General features: G+C 54.2%; 1 protein-coding gene across 1 annotated transcript in view; it reads left to right on the top strand.

Annotated features, from left to right (window-relative positions):
• The window catches only part of ALPK3 (alpha kinase 3), a 37071-nt gene extending 21050 nt beyond the window's left edge, over positions 1-16021 (top strand). Inside the window, exons 6-14 of the mRNA XM_040969800.1 lie at positions 6919-8971; positions 9463-9610; positions 9991-10118; positions 10223-10258; positions 12628-12908; positions 13423-13511; positions 14015-14238; positions 15144-15192; positions 15682-16021. Coding sequence (XP_040825734.1) covers positions 6919-8971; positions 9463-9610; positions 9991-10118; positions 10223-10258; positions 12628-12908; positions 13423-13511; positions 14015-14238; positions 15144-15192; positions 15682-16021 — 3348 coding nt within the window. The remainder of the gene's footprint in view (positions 1-6918; positions 8972-9462; positions 9611-9990; positions 10119-10222; positions 10259-12627; positions 12909-13422; positions 13512-14014; positions 14239-15143; positions 15193-15681) is intronic.
• Positions 16022-16444: the final 423 nt, after the last annotated feature.

Genomic DNA, 16444 nt, shown 5'->3' with positions numbered 1-16444 from the left:
TCTGAGGTTGCAGTTCCTAAATGCTCACAGGAGCCAGGGGGGATCCAGGACTGAAGCCGGGTGCCCGGATCTCCTCTGCCTCTCCCGTGTGGGTGGCAGGGACCCAACCACTTAAGCCATCTCTTGCCTCCCATGGTGTGCATTAGCAGGAAGGTGGAATCCAGACCAGAGCGGGACTCAAACTAGACACCACAGTACGGGATACTGCTTCACCTAATGCCCATGCCCTGTAGTCAGTGGCACTTCTGATGAGTATTGCTGAGGAGTGGCAGAAGGAAAAAGCACTTCGAAGGTGGGATGTGGTAGATCAGATAGGCCATATTTGTACTAAGAAATGATCAGTTGTACATCTGCAATTCCAACTTAACTGATGTCCCATGTTTCTTTTTTTATGCAATCTGACAACTCAGAGTAGAGACAGCTTCTGGTTTGCTCAAGAACTGGGTTTTTCTTGGGGTGGAGGGTGGGAGTCTGGTCCTGGGCATAGGGGCTCCATGGGGAGCAAGAGGCTTGGGAAGTCCGGGCAGACAACAGGTGTTTCCTTGGAGCAGGGAGGGAAGCACAGGACAGACACTGGGAAGGAGCTTGCAGGGGATGGGGTGGTTACAGGGAGGGGTGCCCCCCTGGAGACTGCCCAGCAGCAAACCCCAAGGCCCAAGGGCTCAAAACTGCCCTTGCTGCTGCCACTTGGTCTTGGTGTTGGTCTCAGTCTAGGGTGACTTGGGTCATGGGTGTAGAGCATTCACAGTGGCCCAGGGGAAACTCAGTAGGGCTGCCCTGAGTGCCTGGCAGCACATGGGTTGGGCAGCAGGGCCTCTCCCAGGAGACAGCTCTCGGAGGCCTCTAGGGAGCTCATTTAGGAAGTGACTGGGCTGGCAGCCCAGTCTGCTGGGAATGTGGCTTCTGCACAGGCTGCCCGCCTGGGTAGGAACTCCACACCAGGACCGCTGCTGGTGCTTGCCCCTGGCAGGGCCAGGGAGTAAGTGCCAGCCCCGCCCTGCAGCCTCCCAGCAAGCTGCTCACTTCCAAGGCACCTGTGAGGACTTGCATGGCTTCTACTTTAAAAACTAAGAAACATCCATCCACATAAAACGTGTAGGTAACATCTGTGTATATTTTGACTTTTTTTTTCTTTTGCAGTAGATTAATTTGACTGCCTTTTGTGTTCTTATTCTACCAAGACTTAAAAAAAAAACAACAACTTTTTTTTATTATGAAGGAAGCATAGTGGTCATGTAAGATGCCATAATATAAATATTTTAACCAAGTCTTCCACAGAGTTTATGCTTTCCTATTATAAAGTTAAATTTTCTATATTTTTAAATAAGTTTTGTTGTTTGATACTTTCAGTTGACTTAAGTTGATTTGGAATTTGAGTACAGCATTAGTTTTTAGCTTGACTTTTTCTTTCCAAGATTTATGTACTTTTACTGGAAAGTCGGATATACAGAGAGGAGAAGAGACAGAGAGAAAGATCTTCCATCTGCATCCCCAAGTGGGTGCAGTAGCTGGAGCTGAGCCGATCCGAAGCCAGGAACCTGGAGTTTCTTCTGGATCTCCCACACAGGTGCATGGTCCCAAGGCTTTGTGCTGTCTTCAACTGCTTTCCCAGGCCACAAGCAGGGAGCTAGATGGGAAGTGGAGCAGTCGGGAAATGAACCAGCACTCATATGGAGTCCCAGCATGTGCAAGGGGAGGACTTTAGCCACTAGGCTACCATGTCAGTAGTCTATTATTAGTTTTTAAATGCTTATGTTTGGGTCTGGCACCTTGCCTCAATATGCTAATCCACCACCTGCAGGCACTAGCATCCCATCTGAGTTCTGGTTCTAGTCCCAGCTGTTCCACTTGCCATCCCGCTCCTTACTAATGGCCTGGGAAAGCAATGGATGGTCCAGGTCCTTGGGCCCCTTCACCCATATGGAAGACCTGGATGAGACCCCTGGCTCCTGGCTTCGGATTGACTCAGCTCTGTTCATTGCAGCCATTCAGGGAGTGAGCCAGCAGATGGATGATCTTTTTCTCCTTCTTCTGTATAAATCTGCCTTTCAATTAAATTTTTTGAAAAAAGCTGTTAGAAAATAAGTTTGTGGGCCCGGCGCGGTGGCGCAAGTGGTTAAAGGTCCTCGCCTTGCACGCCCGGGATCCCATATGGGCGCCGGTTCTAATCCCGGCAGCCCTGCTTCCCTTCCAGCTCCCTGCCTGTGGCCTGGGAAAGCAGTCGAGGATGGCCCAAAGCTTTGGGAACCTGCACCTGCGTGGGAGACCCGGAAGAGGCTCCTGGCTTCGGATCGGCATAGTATCGGCCCGTTGCGCTCACTTGGGGAGTGAATCATCGGATGGAAGATCTTCCTCTCTGTCTCTCCTCTCTGTATATCCGCCTTTCCAATGGAAAAATAATAAAAATAAATCTTTAAAAACAAAAAAAGAAAAAAAGAAAAGAAGTTTGTTATTTTATTTGTATTGCTTGAAAGGTGGAAAGTGAAAGCTCTTTTATCTGCTGGCTCACTCCCCAAATGCCCACAGTAGCCAAGGCTGTGCTGGGCTAAAGGCAGGAGCCCAGAACTCCCTATGGACGGCAGAAACCCCAGTACTTGAGCTGCACTTGCTGTCCCAGGTCTGCATGAGTAAGGAGCTGGATTGGAACTAGAGTAACCAGACTCTGATAGGAATGCAGCCATCACAGGCAGAAGCTTCACCTGCAGGCCACAACATCCCCCTGCTTCTTTTTTTTTTATGATTTAATTATTTTTATTGGAAAGGCAAATTTATAGAGAAAACGAGAGATCTTCTATATGTTAATTCACACTCCTGAAGTGGACACAGTAGCTGGAGCCCAGCTGATCTGAAACCAGGAGATTCTTCTGGGTCTCCTACACAAGTGCAGGGTTCCAAAACTTTGGGCCATCCTCTACTTTCCCAGGCCACAAGCAAGGAGTGGATGGGAAGTGGAGCAGCCAGGACACAAACTGGTGCCCATATGGAATATTGGTGCTTTGAGATAGAGGATTAACCAGCTGAGCCAATGTGCTGGTCCCAAGGTAAAATTTCTATACCATAAAAATCTCCTAGTTTAAGTGCACATGTGGTTCAGAATACAGAATTGTGCAACAGCCTAGCTTTAGAACATTTCCATCTCTTTTTGCAGTCAGTCTGTGTTCTCAGCCCCAGGCCCAGGCAGCCATTCATCTGCTTTCAGTGTCTGTGGTGCTGTGATTTAGATCAGGATCGCCTGAAGTTTGAGAATTAGTTTTGAAAAACTAGTATCTTTGTGTTTTGCTTTCTCATTTGGGGGCGTGGTATTCCTTTCCATTACTTTAATTCCTTTCCTTCATCTGCTTTTTTGTTCTGTCCTTTTCTCCTTGTTGGCCAGTCAGGCTCTTGGTGGGAACACTGCTCCTGGGAGTGGATACCTGTCTTCCCTCTCTCTGCCTGGCCTGCTTTCCTTTCCCAGGAGCAAGATGTATTTGTGGAAGCTCGAGTGAGGCTTCCTTCTTGGGTGTAGATGAGGAAGGGATGACAGAACAAGGATTTCTTGGGTTTTTAGAAAATCCCTTGGTCCTCCTCTCTGGCCCAGCCAAGCTGTCCAGCAGCGCTCTCCCTGACAGCAGCAATCTTGGTGACTAAATGTGCCTATCTCTCTGCCAGTCAGGTCCATAAAGAAGACGTTGACAATACAGAATTAGGGATTTCAGCAGAGAACTGGAAGCTATGAAAGTAGCAAAGACTTAAAAATGAACCATCTAGATTTCAGGACTAAAAACTGTAGTTTCAGCACTGAAAACTACAACAAGTAGTATTAAGTTAGTTGTGATTATTATGGCCATTCCAATTCTTCTCCCTCTACTTCTATTTCCCATTGAATGCAGCAAAAATATAACAGAATGCATGGTGCATTTGATGGCTTTGAAGAGCAAACCATGGCAGACAGTTTGGGAAAGAAGACTAAGAATTTACGCCCTCCCCCCCCCCCCCCCCCCGCCAACAAGAGTGTTTACTTTTCTTTTAAACAAAACATCAACAATGAGAGCTAACAGAACAAAACAAACAAAAAACCTTCTGGTGTTTCCTGGCCTGTTGTTAGTGCAATCTGAACCCCAGAGGTGCACATCCACATTGACATAGCACTCGAAAGGAAGAACCCTGGGTCAGGCTGAAGAATGGGAAAGGGGTCCCTGGTGGGGACAGTGGTCAGAGCAGACGCACGGGTCCCTGGTGGGGACAGTGGTCAGAACAGACGCATAGGGGTCCCTGTGGGCACAGTGGTCAGAACAGACGTATAGGGGTCCCTGTGGGCACAGTGGTCAGAGAAGTCACACAGGGGTTCCTGTGGGGACTCTATTCAGAGCAGAGCTGCAAGTGCCTGAAACCCAGAGAGAGAAGGATCTTCCCTTCCACTGCTAGGAGCTGGACCTAACACAGATGGGATAATCCTGCTGCTTTCTTCCCTTCTGGATCTCCTCCTAGGTCCTGGGTACAGTTCATGTCTGGAAGCACATGGCAGGGAGGAGAGGTGAGGCCCCCACTATCTGGCTAAAGGAGTGATGCAGGAAATCCTTCGGGTGGGCGGGGAGGGCTGAGGCTGTCGTGGGAGATTATGGAGTGGGAGAGGCTTGGGAAGATGTCCTCGGAAAGTCAGATGTGACCTCTGGATGGTCACACTCTTTATAGCTTTTCTGGGTTTGTTCCCATACTGTTCCTGTAGGTTTAATTCTAAACAGAGTATCCAAAGGTTTGAAAATGGAGCTAACAAACCACATTCCAAGTCTTGACTGGCCACTGGGTAGCACATTCAGAGAACAGATGCAAATAGCACTGGAAAGGCTTTGTAAATGGAATTGATCCTGAAATAACCCCCATGGGGGGTCTGAACACATCCAGGTAGATGACCTGCTGAGACAAAATGTCATCATTCTCCACAAGACTTTAACAAGAACCATAGTCTCATAATGTCAAGAATGTCTAGGATAGTTTATTTTTTAATGGCACAGAGAAAGTCAGGAAAATCTCAACTTGCAAGGGAAAACAGAATTTTAATGCAAGATGACAATGTTGGAATTATCTGACTTAAAACAGCTACTATAAAATTTAACAAGTAAGGGTGAACATTGAAAATAGATAAAAAGCCAGGAAATCTCAGTAAAGATGAAGACTTCAAAGACAACCACACGTGAAGCTTGGAAATGAAAAATGCAGTAACTGAAATGAAAACTCAACTGGGCACAACAGCTGGATGACAGCTGTAAAAAAACATTCAGTGAACTTCAAGTTAGATCATGTATTTTAAAACAATCTTACTAGATTCTTACACATTTCAATTATTATATTTAATTTGCCCTTTTATTCTTAAGTAATTCAGTGTTTTTCCCTAGTAATTTTCTTTGTTCTAAAGCCTTCTGCGTCTGATAGTAATAAGGCCACTCCAGCCTTCACTGATTAATGTTTGCACATTATATATTTTTCTACTATTTTACCTTTAACCTATATCTGGACATAATATATTTGTCTTGTTTTTGTGTCATCAGGGCATGCCTGGTCTACCACTTCAACATGTGTTTGTGTTGGGTCTTGGCTCCACAGCTGCGCGTTAATATGTGTCAATGTGTCATATGTGGTAGCATGTGTTACTGTGTAAAGTGTGTCATATGTACTAATGTATAACAGTATACAATGTATGTCATATTTAATGTACTATGTTGTGGTCTAGCATATGATAATGCATGTTAATGTGTGATGTATGTAATTTGTGTCATGTAAGCTGAATGTATCTGGTGGGTGCCATCTATTGTTTTGCTGTAGTTTCCTAAGTCGTCTTTCAGGTGACTGGTGTTGGTTCGCTGCTGCTGCGTCCATCAGGGCCCATGGGGACAGTGGTCTTGAAGTCCCTGTTTGTTCACCAGCTGTTTTGTCAGTGCAGTGATGTTTGGAAGGTCCCTCGCTGTGGGTTGTTGGTGTTTGATTGTCTCCTTCCTGTCCCTGCTGGGTACTTCTCCTGTATCTTCTGCTTCCCCTCATGTCCCAGGATCCTGCCAGGTGTAGGCTCTGCCGATCTGTCACCTTAAGGAGAGGCCTTTCCCCACATGTCAGTATTTTTGCTGGCATATCCGGGCTCACCCGATCTGCATCCTCATCCTTTTGTTGTTTGTTTTCCATAATGAATGGTTCCCCCTGCCTCTTCCCTGACAGTGAGGTTCACTTGGTTTTGATGACAGTCAGTAGGAGGAGGCAGGTGGTGTCCTGAGCCACCCTGATTACACAGGCAACATGCCCATGGCCTTGAAGTAGAGATATGCCCGGCTAGTCACACTGTGCCACCTGCTGTGCAATCACGGATAGATCACATCCCTTCTTTGACCACTGTTGTCCTTGCCTCTTAGAGGTATGGTACAGTGTTGGGAGCTGTGAGGGAAGATCGTCATTGCTGGGGGGCCCAGCCTGGACCTGGCCTGTAGAAGCTCTTCACAAGGGCTCAAGTAGAACATTTCATTAGCTTTTTGGCCGAGGCACCATTGTGGTTTCTGGACCCACTGCATATGTGAGCCATCATGTTCCTGGTGAGTGCTGTCCCTGAGGCGGCTCACGAGATGCCTTGTGGCACTTCCCCCTCGTCACCCACAGTTCTCTCCAAGGCAATGGGGACCACAGGAAAAGGGCTGAGTGGCTGCTGTGGGAGGCCTGGGGAGAGGAGCTGACGGCTGAGTACTGGGAGGACCCTGGGTTCTTCAGGCTGGGGCTTGGTGCTCCCTAGTCCACACTCTGAGGTCAGGACTTGGGACCTCGTCATGTGCTTTGTTTCCTAGTTCCCTTCAGGCTTCAGAGACCAGGTGGCAGGATCCCTGGGAGAATGGTCTGGGTGCTACATGGGGAGACCCTGGCATGCATGTCATTCAGCTCTGGCTTTTGTCCCTGTTTCTGCAGGTCCAGGAGTCTCAGGCGACCACGACTCCAACACCATTGGCCAGCAGTGGCTCTGGCGCTGCCCCTGTGGGTGGTAGTGGCACATCCAGAAATCAATGTGTCATTGAGCCCATGGACACGGACACCCGGGTGGATGTGGTGTCATCCGCTGAACAGAGGACCAGAGGCAAGCAAGAGAGGCAGTCAGATGGAGAGATGCAGGCAGATGGGAGGGCCCCGGCAGACGCGACCCTAAAAGCCCAGAAGACTCAGGCAAGTGAGAAGACAGAGGTGGACGTGGTAACTCAGGAAAGTGAGAGGCTGCCGGCAGTCGAGAGTGCCCAGAGGGACGTGCTGATGCAGGCGGAGAGGACACAGGTAGACGAGAAGGCTCCAAAAGGGACAAGGATGCAGGAGGCAAAGGCAGCCCAGTCAGAGGGGAGCACGCCGACAGCCACAAGTGGTCAGCAGGAGCGGCTGGCCTGGAGCAACACTAGCCCCGAATCCAGGGCCCCACAGCTCCCTTTGTCACAGGCTCCGAGGCTGCCTCAGGGCCCCAATGGCTTTGCGCAGACACCAGCAGAGGCTCTTGTCCCAGAGAAAGCTGGCTTTGTGCTCATATCTGAGGAGATTACAGGGGCCACGCCACCCAGGGCCCTTGAAGGGACTGTCTTGGGTCGCCTGTCAGGACCCCTTCATGTGCCAGCCCAGCCACTGCCACAGGAGAGCTCTGAGCAGGAGGGAGGAGAACAAAGCCAAGGGCAAGAATGGCCAGGCCCTGTCAAGGCCCCACAGGAGGACAGGCTGTCCCTGTCCCCCGAGGTGCAGTCAGGGGACAAGCTGAGTACAGACGTGGGAGGATATCCTACAACTGACACAAGCCAGGAGGTGCCCAGAGCAGCTTCTCTTCCTGGGCCAGGCCTGGCTGGTAGGCCACAGGAGGGGCTGCCCCACAGCCTGGCTTCCACACACAGCTGTCCTGCTACCATCTTGCCTGCCATGGATCAGGCCCTGCCAAGTTCTGCCCCCACACTGCACCTGGGCCCAGGACCCCCTCCACAGAATCCCTCACCAGAAACCATGGCCCCCAGCAGTGAGGGGGCCTGTGCCCAGACAGCCCCAAGGGAAGGGGGCACCTCAGGGCCCCGCAGCTGTGACCCTGGCCTTATCGACTCCCTGAAGAACTACTTGCTGCTACTGCTGAAGCTGTCCAGCACGGAGACAAGTGGGGTGGGGGCTGAGGCTCGGGAGGGCAGTACAGCTGGGGGTCTGGCCCCCCCGTCCACTCTGGCCCCCAGTGTGGAAGTGGCCGGGCTGAGTCCACGGACATCAAGGCGCATTCTAGACCGTGTGGAGAACAACCACCTGCTGCAGAGTGCACAGAGCCTGCTCCTGAGCCCCTGCACCTCCCGCCGCCTCACTGGCCTCCTAGACCGTGAGGTGCAGGCCGGTCAGCGAGCCCTGGCTGCAGCTCAGGGCTCCCGCGCCCCAGGCCCCAGCCCCTTCACCGTCCCTTCCATCGTGGTAGGTGAGGAGGGCACTGGGCAGGCCTCAGCAGGAGCCCATGAGGGGGAGGAGAAGGGGTCCCTTGAGGGACAAGGAGGGCTCCTGGGGCAGGCAGGGAAGCCAGCAGCCCCTGAGCAGGGACTGCTCCCAGCAGGGGGCAGAACCCAGGAGGCCTTCCCAGAGGACAAGGTCCCAGGGGAGGCTGTGGCAGAGCTGCCTGCAGCCACCCCTGAGGAGCTGGCTCTGGGTGCCCGGAGGAAGCGGTTTCTCCCCAAGGTCAGGGCGTCAGGAGATGGGGAAGCAGCGAGGCCTGAGGGGAGAGAGAGCCCTTCAGTGTCTCCACGGGGATCCCGGAAGAGCCTGGCACCTGGGTCCCCAGGGACTCCAGGCCGGGAGAGGCGCTCCCCCAACCAGGGCAGAAGGGCAAGCATGCTGGAGGTGCCCCGGGCGGAGGAGGAGCTGGCCCTGGCCAACCCCAAGGCCAGTGGGCTGGACGCAGAGCCGAGCCCAGAGGAAGGCAAGCAGGAAGTCCTGACCAAGCCCAGGAAAGCCGGAGACCAGCTTAAAGGTGAGCCTTGGGGAGGGCTGGGCACTGCTTCAGGGGTGGGGGGTGCCAAGAAGCCTTGGCGGGCACCTGCTACTGTCAACAGCTAGGTAAAGATGGTCTTACTGCACTATCTGTCTCTGGGATTGGGATCAGAAAGGCCTAGGCCTAGGGCTTACTGCAAAAGTGGGGTAGTACTCCATTACCGCTATGAGATGGAGAGGGTTCCATGGGAGGAAGATCAGCAGCTTGGGACAAAGCCTGACTTCAGTGATATCCCAGCCATGGCCACATGCCTGTTAGCCTCTTCCCATGCTCCTAGGGCGTGTGGCCCACGATGCCCATCATCTGCTCTATCAGGCACAGGTAGTGCCTGGGTCTGTGCCCTCAGACAAGTGTGCGACACTAAGGAACCAGAACTGGGCCTGGGCCACCCAGGGAAGCAGGATGATGGCAAGGGGGACCTGAGGAAAGGGGCAGGAGGCTCTGGCCCAGGCTCCAGCTCCTGCTCTCAGCCCCTCAGGTGATACGGAAGATTCGGGTGGAGCAGTTTCCTGATGCCTCCGGCAGCCTGAAGCTCTGGTGTCAGTTCTTTAACATCCTCAGTGATTCAGTCTTGACATGGGCCAAGGACCAGCGCCCTGTGGGCGAGGTGGGCAGGAGGTAAGCTGAGTGGGAACAGCATCCACTTGGGCTGGCTCCTGAAGGATGGTCACTGGGGGGTGATTGCTGCCACCTCATTTTATCCTCACAGTAGCCCTGGGAGAGAGATTCTGTTATTCCCATGGTAGAGATGAGAGAATGGAGGCCCAGAGAGCTTGAGTCCCTTTCCTAAGGTTCGTGCCCATGTGTGTGAGGGCTGAAATCCAGATGTGCATTGATCCAGGATGGCCCTCGAACACAGAGCTGAACTCCTGCACCTCCCAGAGCTCCCTGGAGCCTGGGTGCAGAGCAGCCTCTGAAGAGGGCTGAGGGGCTCCCAGGCTGCAAGTCTGTCCCTGGGCTCTGCTCAGGCTGTCACAGAGGCTCCCCACCCTGTGCAGTGCAGGGGACGAGGGCCCGGCGGCTTTGGCCATCGTGCAAGCATCACCCGTGGACTGTGGCGTGTACCGATGCACCATCCACAACGAGCATGGCGTAGCCTCCACGGACTTCTGCCTCAGCCCTGAGGGTGAGTGCCCAGCGGCCTGCCTGGTCCCCAGGGGTGGGTGAGAGGGCACTCTCCCTGAGCAGGCCAGCTGGAAGCAGCTTCCTTCTCTTCTGTCTCTCTCACAGTGCTGTCTGGATTCATCTCTAGAGAAGAAGGTGAAGGTACGGGGCCTTCTGGGGAGAAGGGTGGCTTTTCCTGCTTTCACCCCAGCCCCTGCCCTGCCAAGGCCCTTGGGCGACCTGAGTCCCACAGGAGCAGCTGGCTCAGTGTGTGCTTTCATGGACCCCTGCTGCTGATGCCATCATGCCTGGGTTTGGCCTAGGAATGTGGCATGACCAGGTTCCCTGGCGATGGTGACTGATCTGGGCAAATATTCAAGACTTGCAGAGGTGGTTTTGTAAAGATTTATTTGTTTTTATTGGAAAGTCAGATATAAGAGAGGAGAGACAGAGAGGAAGATCTTCCTTCTGCTGGTTTACTCTCCAAGCGGCCTCAATGACCGATCTGAAGCCAGGATTTTCTTCCGGGTCTCCCACGCAGGTGCAGGGTCCCAAGGCTTTGGGCCATCCTCGACTGACTGCTTTCCCAGGCCACAAACAGAGAGCTGGCTGGGAATCAGGGCCACTGGGATCAGAATCAGCATCCATATGTGATCCCGGTGCATGCAAGAGGAGGACTTGAGCCACTATGCTACCTTGCCGGGCCCCATAGTTTTTTTTTTTTTTTTTTACCTACTTGAAAGGTCAAATGACAGAAAGAGAGGAAAAAAGAAAGAAATAGCTTTGATTTGCGGGATCTCTCTCTGATACCAACAATCAGGGCTGGGCCAGCAGAAACCAGGAGCCCAGAGCTCCTTGGTGGGGCCTCCAGGACTGAGCTGTCACTTGATGTCTCCCAGGGAGGAAGCTGCATCGGAATGCCAGTAGCCGAAGCTCAGAGCAGGCACTCTGGCCTGGGATGGCAGCCGCTACAGCAGGTGCCAAGGCCAGACATTCATACATATGTGCCTGTGAGACACATGTGAAGGCTTGGGACTGTGAGGGCAGCCAGCCCCAGACGCCGTAAAGCTTCCTTGGCAAGCAGATGCATCCATTCCTTCACTGATTCGCTCACTCCATTGCTCATTCACTTATCAAGCATTCGATCTTCCAACCAGTACCTTTTGTTCAGTTAACAAAACAATCTGTCAAACAGAACCTCCCCCCTGAAATCTTAGCGAAGCCATTGTATGCTGTCCTCAGACACCCCCTCAGAGGCTCTACAGTTGTCCCAGCTGGGCTGGCCACTCCTGTTCTGGCCTGGTGGCTCTCTGCAGGCTCCCCTAGTTGGCACAGCTCCTTCTCCCCATGGATGCTCTTTGCTGCTTGGTGCTGTCTTTTGAGGTGAGGAACTTTGTGTGGTTCTGTCCCCACATGCCACATGCCTCCTCTGCTTTGGCAGCCTGATGGCAGAGGTTGGTCAGCCTCGGCTGGCTCTTTCTCTGGGGCAGTCTGCTGCTCAGTGGTGCTGTGCATAGTCTCTGGCCTCCCAGCTGGGAGCACACAGTCTCACATGATTGTCCTTGCTTCACGCTCAGATTGAGCACTGTTTAGGTCAGGTGTTTACTGCATGACCTATCTCTTTCCAAGGTTCGTAATCCCTGAGACCACGCCTGTTGTCAGGCATTACTTACTAAGGATGATAATATGAATCTATTTTAACTCTTTCTACTGAAATCCTATTATTATTTTTGAGTGTGTGTGTTTTAAAATGATTATATGGTTCTCTGGTATGTGTAATTCCAACAGAAAAGGCAGGCTGAATCCTGGCTCACTTGCTTTTCCTCCCCTGCATACAGATTTCAGACCAGAGATTTGATGCCCTAGTGCTGTCCAAAGGTGACTAGTGAAGTTTTCAGGTTCCTTGAGAGAGGGTTGGCTTTTGTTCATTAAGAACACATGGATCTGATGCATGGAATCCCTCGTAGTACTTCCTCCCTTTGTTGCTAAGATTGTCTCATTGTTGGCCACGGGAGCCCTTTCCACTGGCCCCTGCAGCCTTTGTTTGCAGGTGTTGTTGTTCACTGCTGCTGCCATGCTGTCTGGTCTCACAGGTGGCCTCAGGTCTGTTCTGGGCACTTCCTGCTGAGACCTGCAATCACCGCTTCCACAGGGCACTCCAGATCCTCTCCATGGCAAATGGTCCTTAGCCACGGAGGGGTGCTCACTGCCGCTGGCCGGTCCTGCACATGGTTTCCGTCCAACGTGGTGGTGGAGATGGAATCATCTGTTCCTTTTGTCCAGACACCCACTAAAGCACAGTCATCCTGGCACTCTGTAAGGATTGCTGCTGCCCTCCCCAGATGCCTGCCGAGCACTTCCAGTGCAATGAGTACCACCCAGCACAGTGACAGGCTCAGGGGGCAAGTTATACTCAAAGGGTATGGGTAGGCAGGGAGCCCAGTGCACAGCCAGCAAGCCGCCAGGTGGCAGGGCAGGAGGCTGCCACGCTCTTCTACCCGATTTCCCACCCGTTGCCTGTTTCCCTTCAGTTGGAGAAGAGATTGAGATGACCCCCATGGTGTTTGCTAAGGGCCTGGCAGATTCTGGCTGCTGGGGGGACAAACTCTTCGGACGGCTGGTGAGCGAGGAGCTTCGAGGGCGTGGACGCGGTTGTGGCCTTCGGAAGGCCTCCCAGGCCAAGGTCATCTATGGACTGGACCCTCTGTTTGAGTCCGGTCGTACGTGCATCATCAAGGTGCGCAGTCAGCTGGTGTTTGGGCCCAGCAGTGAGACCTCTCTCCTGGGAAGGAACTACGACGTCACCATCCAGGTATTCCGGCCTGTCCTTCCCCACCTGCACCCTGTGGGGAGACCCAGTGCAGGAGCTGCAGCCCTGTCCATCTCCTCCATGTCAGGCTCCCAGGACTCTCAGCTCTGCAGGGAAGCCTGACGCATGGCCTAGCTCAGGCACTTGATATCAGAGCTGAGTGTGTCCAGGCCTCGGGACTGGTGTTTGCAACTGTGTTTGCAGCCGTAACCTTTCCCCTCATCTCGTACCTGCTGTCTCCTGGCCATGATGGTTGGGTGAGAAGTGTAGTCTTCCCTGCTTGCCACAGTTACCCAAACCCTGCCTCTGTTACTACAGCACTAGAAACTGCAGTTCAGAAGTGCTCAGAGAGCCTCTGCCTAACTAACAGCCTAGGATACGACAACTGAACCACGGCAGGGCATGGGGCAGGGTCAGCCCTGCCTGCTCCAGCTGGAAGCTACCAGTAGTCCTCCAGCAGGTGGCTGCGCACTGAGAGCTTCCCTGCTAATCGGATTTGATGCCCACTAATCCACAGGGGTGCAAGATCCAGAACATGAGCCGGGAGTACTGCAAAATCTTTGCGGCTGAGGCCCGGGCCGTGCCTGGCTTTGGAGAAGTGCCCGAGTAAGTACACAGGGAGGGGAGGATGACCCCATGGCTCCTGGGGCATCCCAAACGGGGACCCCATACAGTTGAGGGAAGGATAGAGACTGCAGGATTCACTTCCACCTCGGCAAAGTCTCCTGTCATCCACCCTGCCAGGCCACGTTTTTCTGACTGCCTAGGATGGGCTCAGCAGATTCTGGGCTCTGTGGATACAAGGGCCTGGACTGAGTCAGGCTGACGGTTCTGGGGCTGCAGAGGGACCGGCATGGGCTTCTATACCAGGCTCACTGCTCTTCAATCATCTGGAGTTTAAGCCTGGGCTGCCACTGGGTTCCACTCTGCAGAAGTGGCCCCAGGGATGGACAGACTCTGAGCCAAGGGCCTCCATTTCTGTCCTGAGTCCCGGGGGAGCTGCCTTCCTCATGGTTCTGTGGGTTTGGGTTCACCTCTGAGATGCCCCCTGGTGGGAGGGGCCCTTCTTTGAGTTGGAGGGGAGCACTCACACATGGGACACTGTCTAGGATCATCCCCTTGTACCTCATCTACCGGCCCGCCAACACCATCCCGTACGCCACCCTGGAGGAGGACCTGGGCAGGCCGCTGGAGTCCTACTGCTCCCGGGACTGGGGCTGCGCAGGGCCCCCCACAGCCACCAGCCTCCCCGAGGCCGTGCACAAGTGCCAGACCTTCCAGCACTGGCTGTATCAGTGGACAAATGGCAGCTTCCTGGTCACAGACCTGGCAGGTAGGAAGTGGGGGTGCACAGCGAGACCCTGCCTGGGATGGGGGGGTGGCTCACAGGCTCAGTGTTGACTCTCCTCCACCTCTCATAGCACTTGGTCTCCCAGTGTTGGCTGGACAGGGACCGTTTTCCACGTGACCCTAACAGCCCAGGGCCTTGGTGGCCCAGTCTATGACTGCAGTACGTGTACTAGACCACTCTGAGCCACTCAAACTCCAGGAGGAAGCCATGTCAGACACTGGGGGGATCTGCTTCATCACCTACAGCTCCCCCCATCCCTGGGTGCAGTCCACCTACTCCCTGCAGCTGGGCCCTGCTCTTCGTCCTGCCCCGACTTGCAGGCCTCTCCTGCAAGCTGGGGAGCCAGACCATTGCAGCAGCTCCTCCACTTGTGCCAACTCCTCTGTGAATAGCTTCATCTACTTCTCTGCATTTGACTGAGATGGCCCTACACAGTCCAGCAGCAGAAGCCCGGTAGCCCTGACGCCTTCCCCTGGCTCTAGCCTCTCCAGACCTGCTCCCTAACCAGCACTTGGCTCTCTGGAGGGGGAGGAGAGGGAGTGGGACGTTCCATGGTGTTCCTGAGGGAAAGAGTAGGAGCACCAAGGGTGAGAGATGCAGAAGTGACTGTGGGAGGCTTTGGTCGGAGCTGATGATGCTGTGATGATCCCATCCATGCTCCATGTGGGGGAGCCACTGTCACTGAGGGGTCCCTTGTCCCTTCCTCCTCCAACATTGAGCAGACACTGGGAAGAGAGACTATGAATGAGGACAAGCTGTCTGCAGACGGCTGTGGTCAGCAGCAAGCGGAGAGTGCGGGCGGCAGCAGGTCTTGGAGTGGGAGGGTCTCCTGTTCAGTCTCACACATGGTGGGCTCATGTTGAACCTCGCCACCTTTGCCTTCTCAGGCGTGGACTGGAAGATGACTGACGTGCAGATCGCCACAAAGCTGCGCGGGTGAGCCAGCGGCTCTGGTCCTTGGGGAGTCTCTCCGGGTGTCAGCTGTCCTGACATCTGATTCTAGGTTGGAACCCAGGCCCACCCACAGCCCCAGGACTGACTGCCTTCTGGGGCCTCTGATCCCCATGCTGCATGCCCTTGACCCCAGGTCAGGACTGGAGGCCATAGTGGATGCCTGCACACAGGTTGCTCTGAGATTCTGAACCAGCTCGCCATGGTGCAGATACGCATGACCCTGTGACTGGGCTGCTGGGTGGAGTCTCCTCCAGTTGTTGGTGGATACTTGCTCCCACTGACCAATATCCCAGTGATGACCCATGTGTCAGGGCACAGTGAGTTGGGAGGCTGCCACATGCAGCATTCTTCAGGAGAGACTTTTGGTCCCCTCAGGCAGGGTGGGAGGCACCCTGGGCACTATGCCCAGGCAGTCCCCAGTGGCCTGGGCCACAGGGCAGGATTCCCATTGCTCTTCCTGTTCGGCTGCAGGTACCAAGGTCTCAAGGAGAGCTGCTACCCAGCCCTGCTGGACCAGTTTGCTTCCTCCCACCAGTGCAACAGCTACTGCGAGAGGCTGGGTCTCAAGCCCCTCAGGGGCACCGAGGCCCACCCCCAGGCCAAGGCCAAAGGCTCCAAGAGTCCATCTGCTGGCAGGAAGGGCCAGCTGAGTCCGCAGCCCCAGAAGAAAGGCCCCCCGAGTCCCCAGGGCACCCGCAGGAGTGCCTCAAGCACCAAGGCCACCCCGCAGGCCTCAGAGGCAGCTGCCGTCCAGTTCCTGGGAGAGCCTCCCACCCAAGAAGGGGGCTGCAAGGCCCAGGGCATGCGATAGCCCCACCAGGAGGCTGGGGGCTTCCACGAAGCAGCAGACCCACCAGGAAGCAGCTTGAACTGATAGAGACTTTCTCAGTATGGAACAAACCATAGTGAGCAAGTGTGCCTCAGAGGCCCCAGCAGGGTCTCCCTAAGCAGCCACTGCTCACTGAGCTCCTCGTCCGACACCATGGATGTGTGGCCCACAGGTCCCTGGCCTCAGCCGGGGCTGTTGTCACTCAGGGCTCCGAGTGTGTGGCAGTGGGTCCTTCCTTCAAGTTTACAGCCACCACTGCTGGAGGCTCCTGAGTGCTCTGCATGGGTTCCCAGCCCATCCAGCCCAGGCCTACCCTGCAGCCCGCACTGACCCTCTGCTCTGGCTGCCCCGCTCTCTCCTTGTTGTCAGGCCCCAGCCCCCCTGCAGGCCTGGCCTGGTGACTCT

Source organism: Ochotona curzoniae, unplaced genomic scaffold, assembly GCF_017591425.1.
Source record: "Ochotona curzoniae isolate NIBS_2020 unplaced genomic scaffold, NIBS_Ocur_1.0 scaffold_4701, whole genome shotgun sequence".
Lineage (NCBI taxonomy): Eukaryota > Metazoa > Chordata > Mammalia > Lagomorpha > Ochotonidae > Ochotona > Ochotona curzoniae.
The sequence above is the reverse complement of the archived record's forward strand: the minus strand, read 5'-3'. Positions and strand labels throughout refer to the sequence as shown.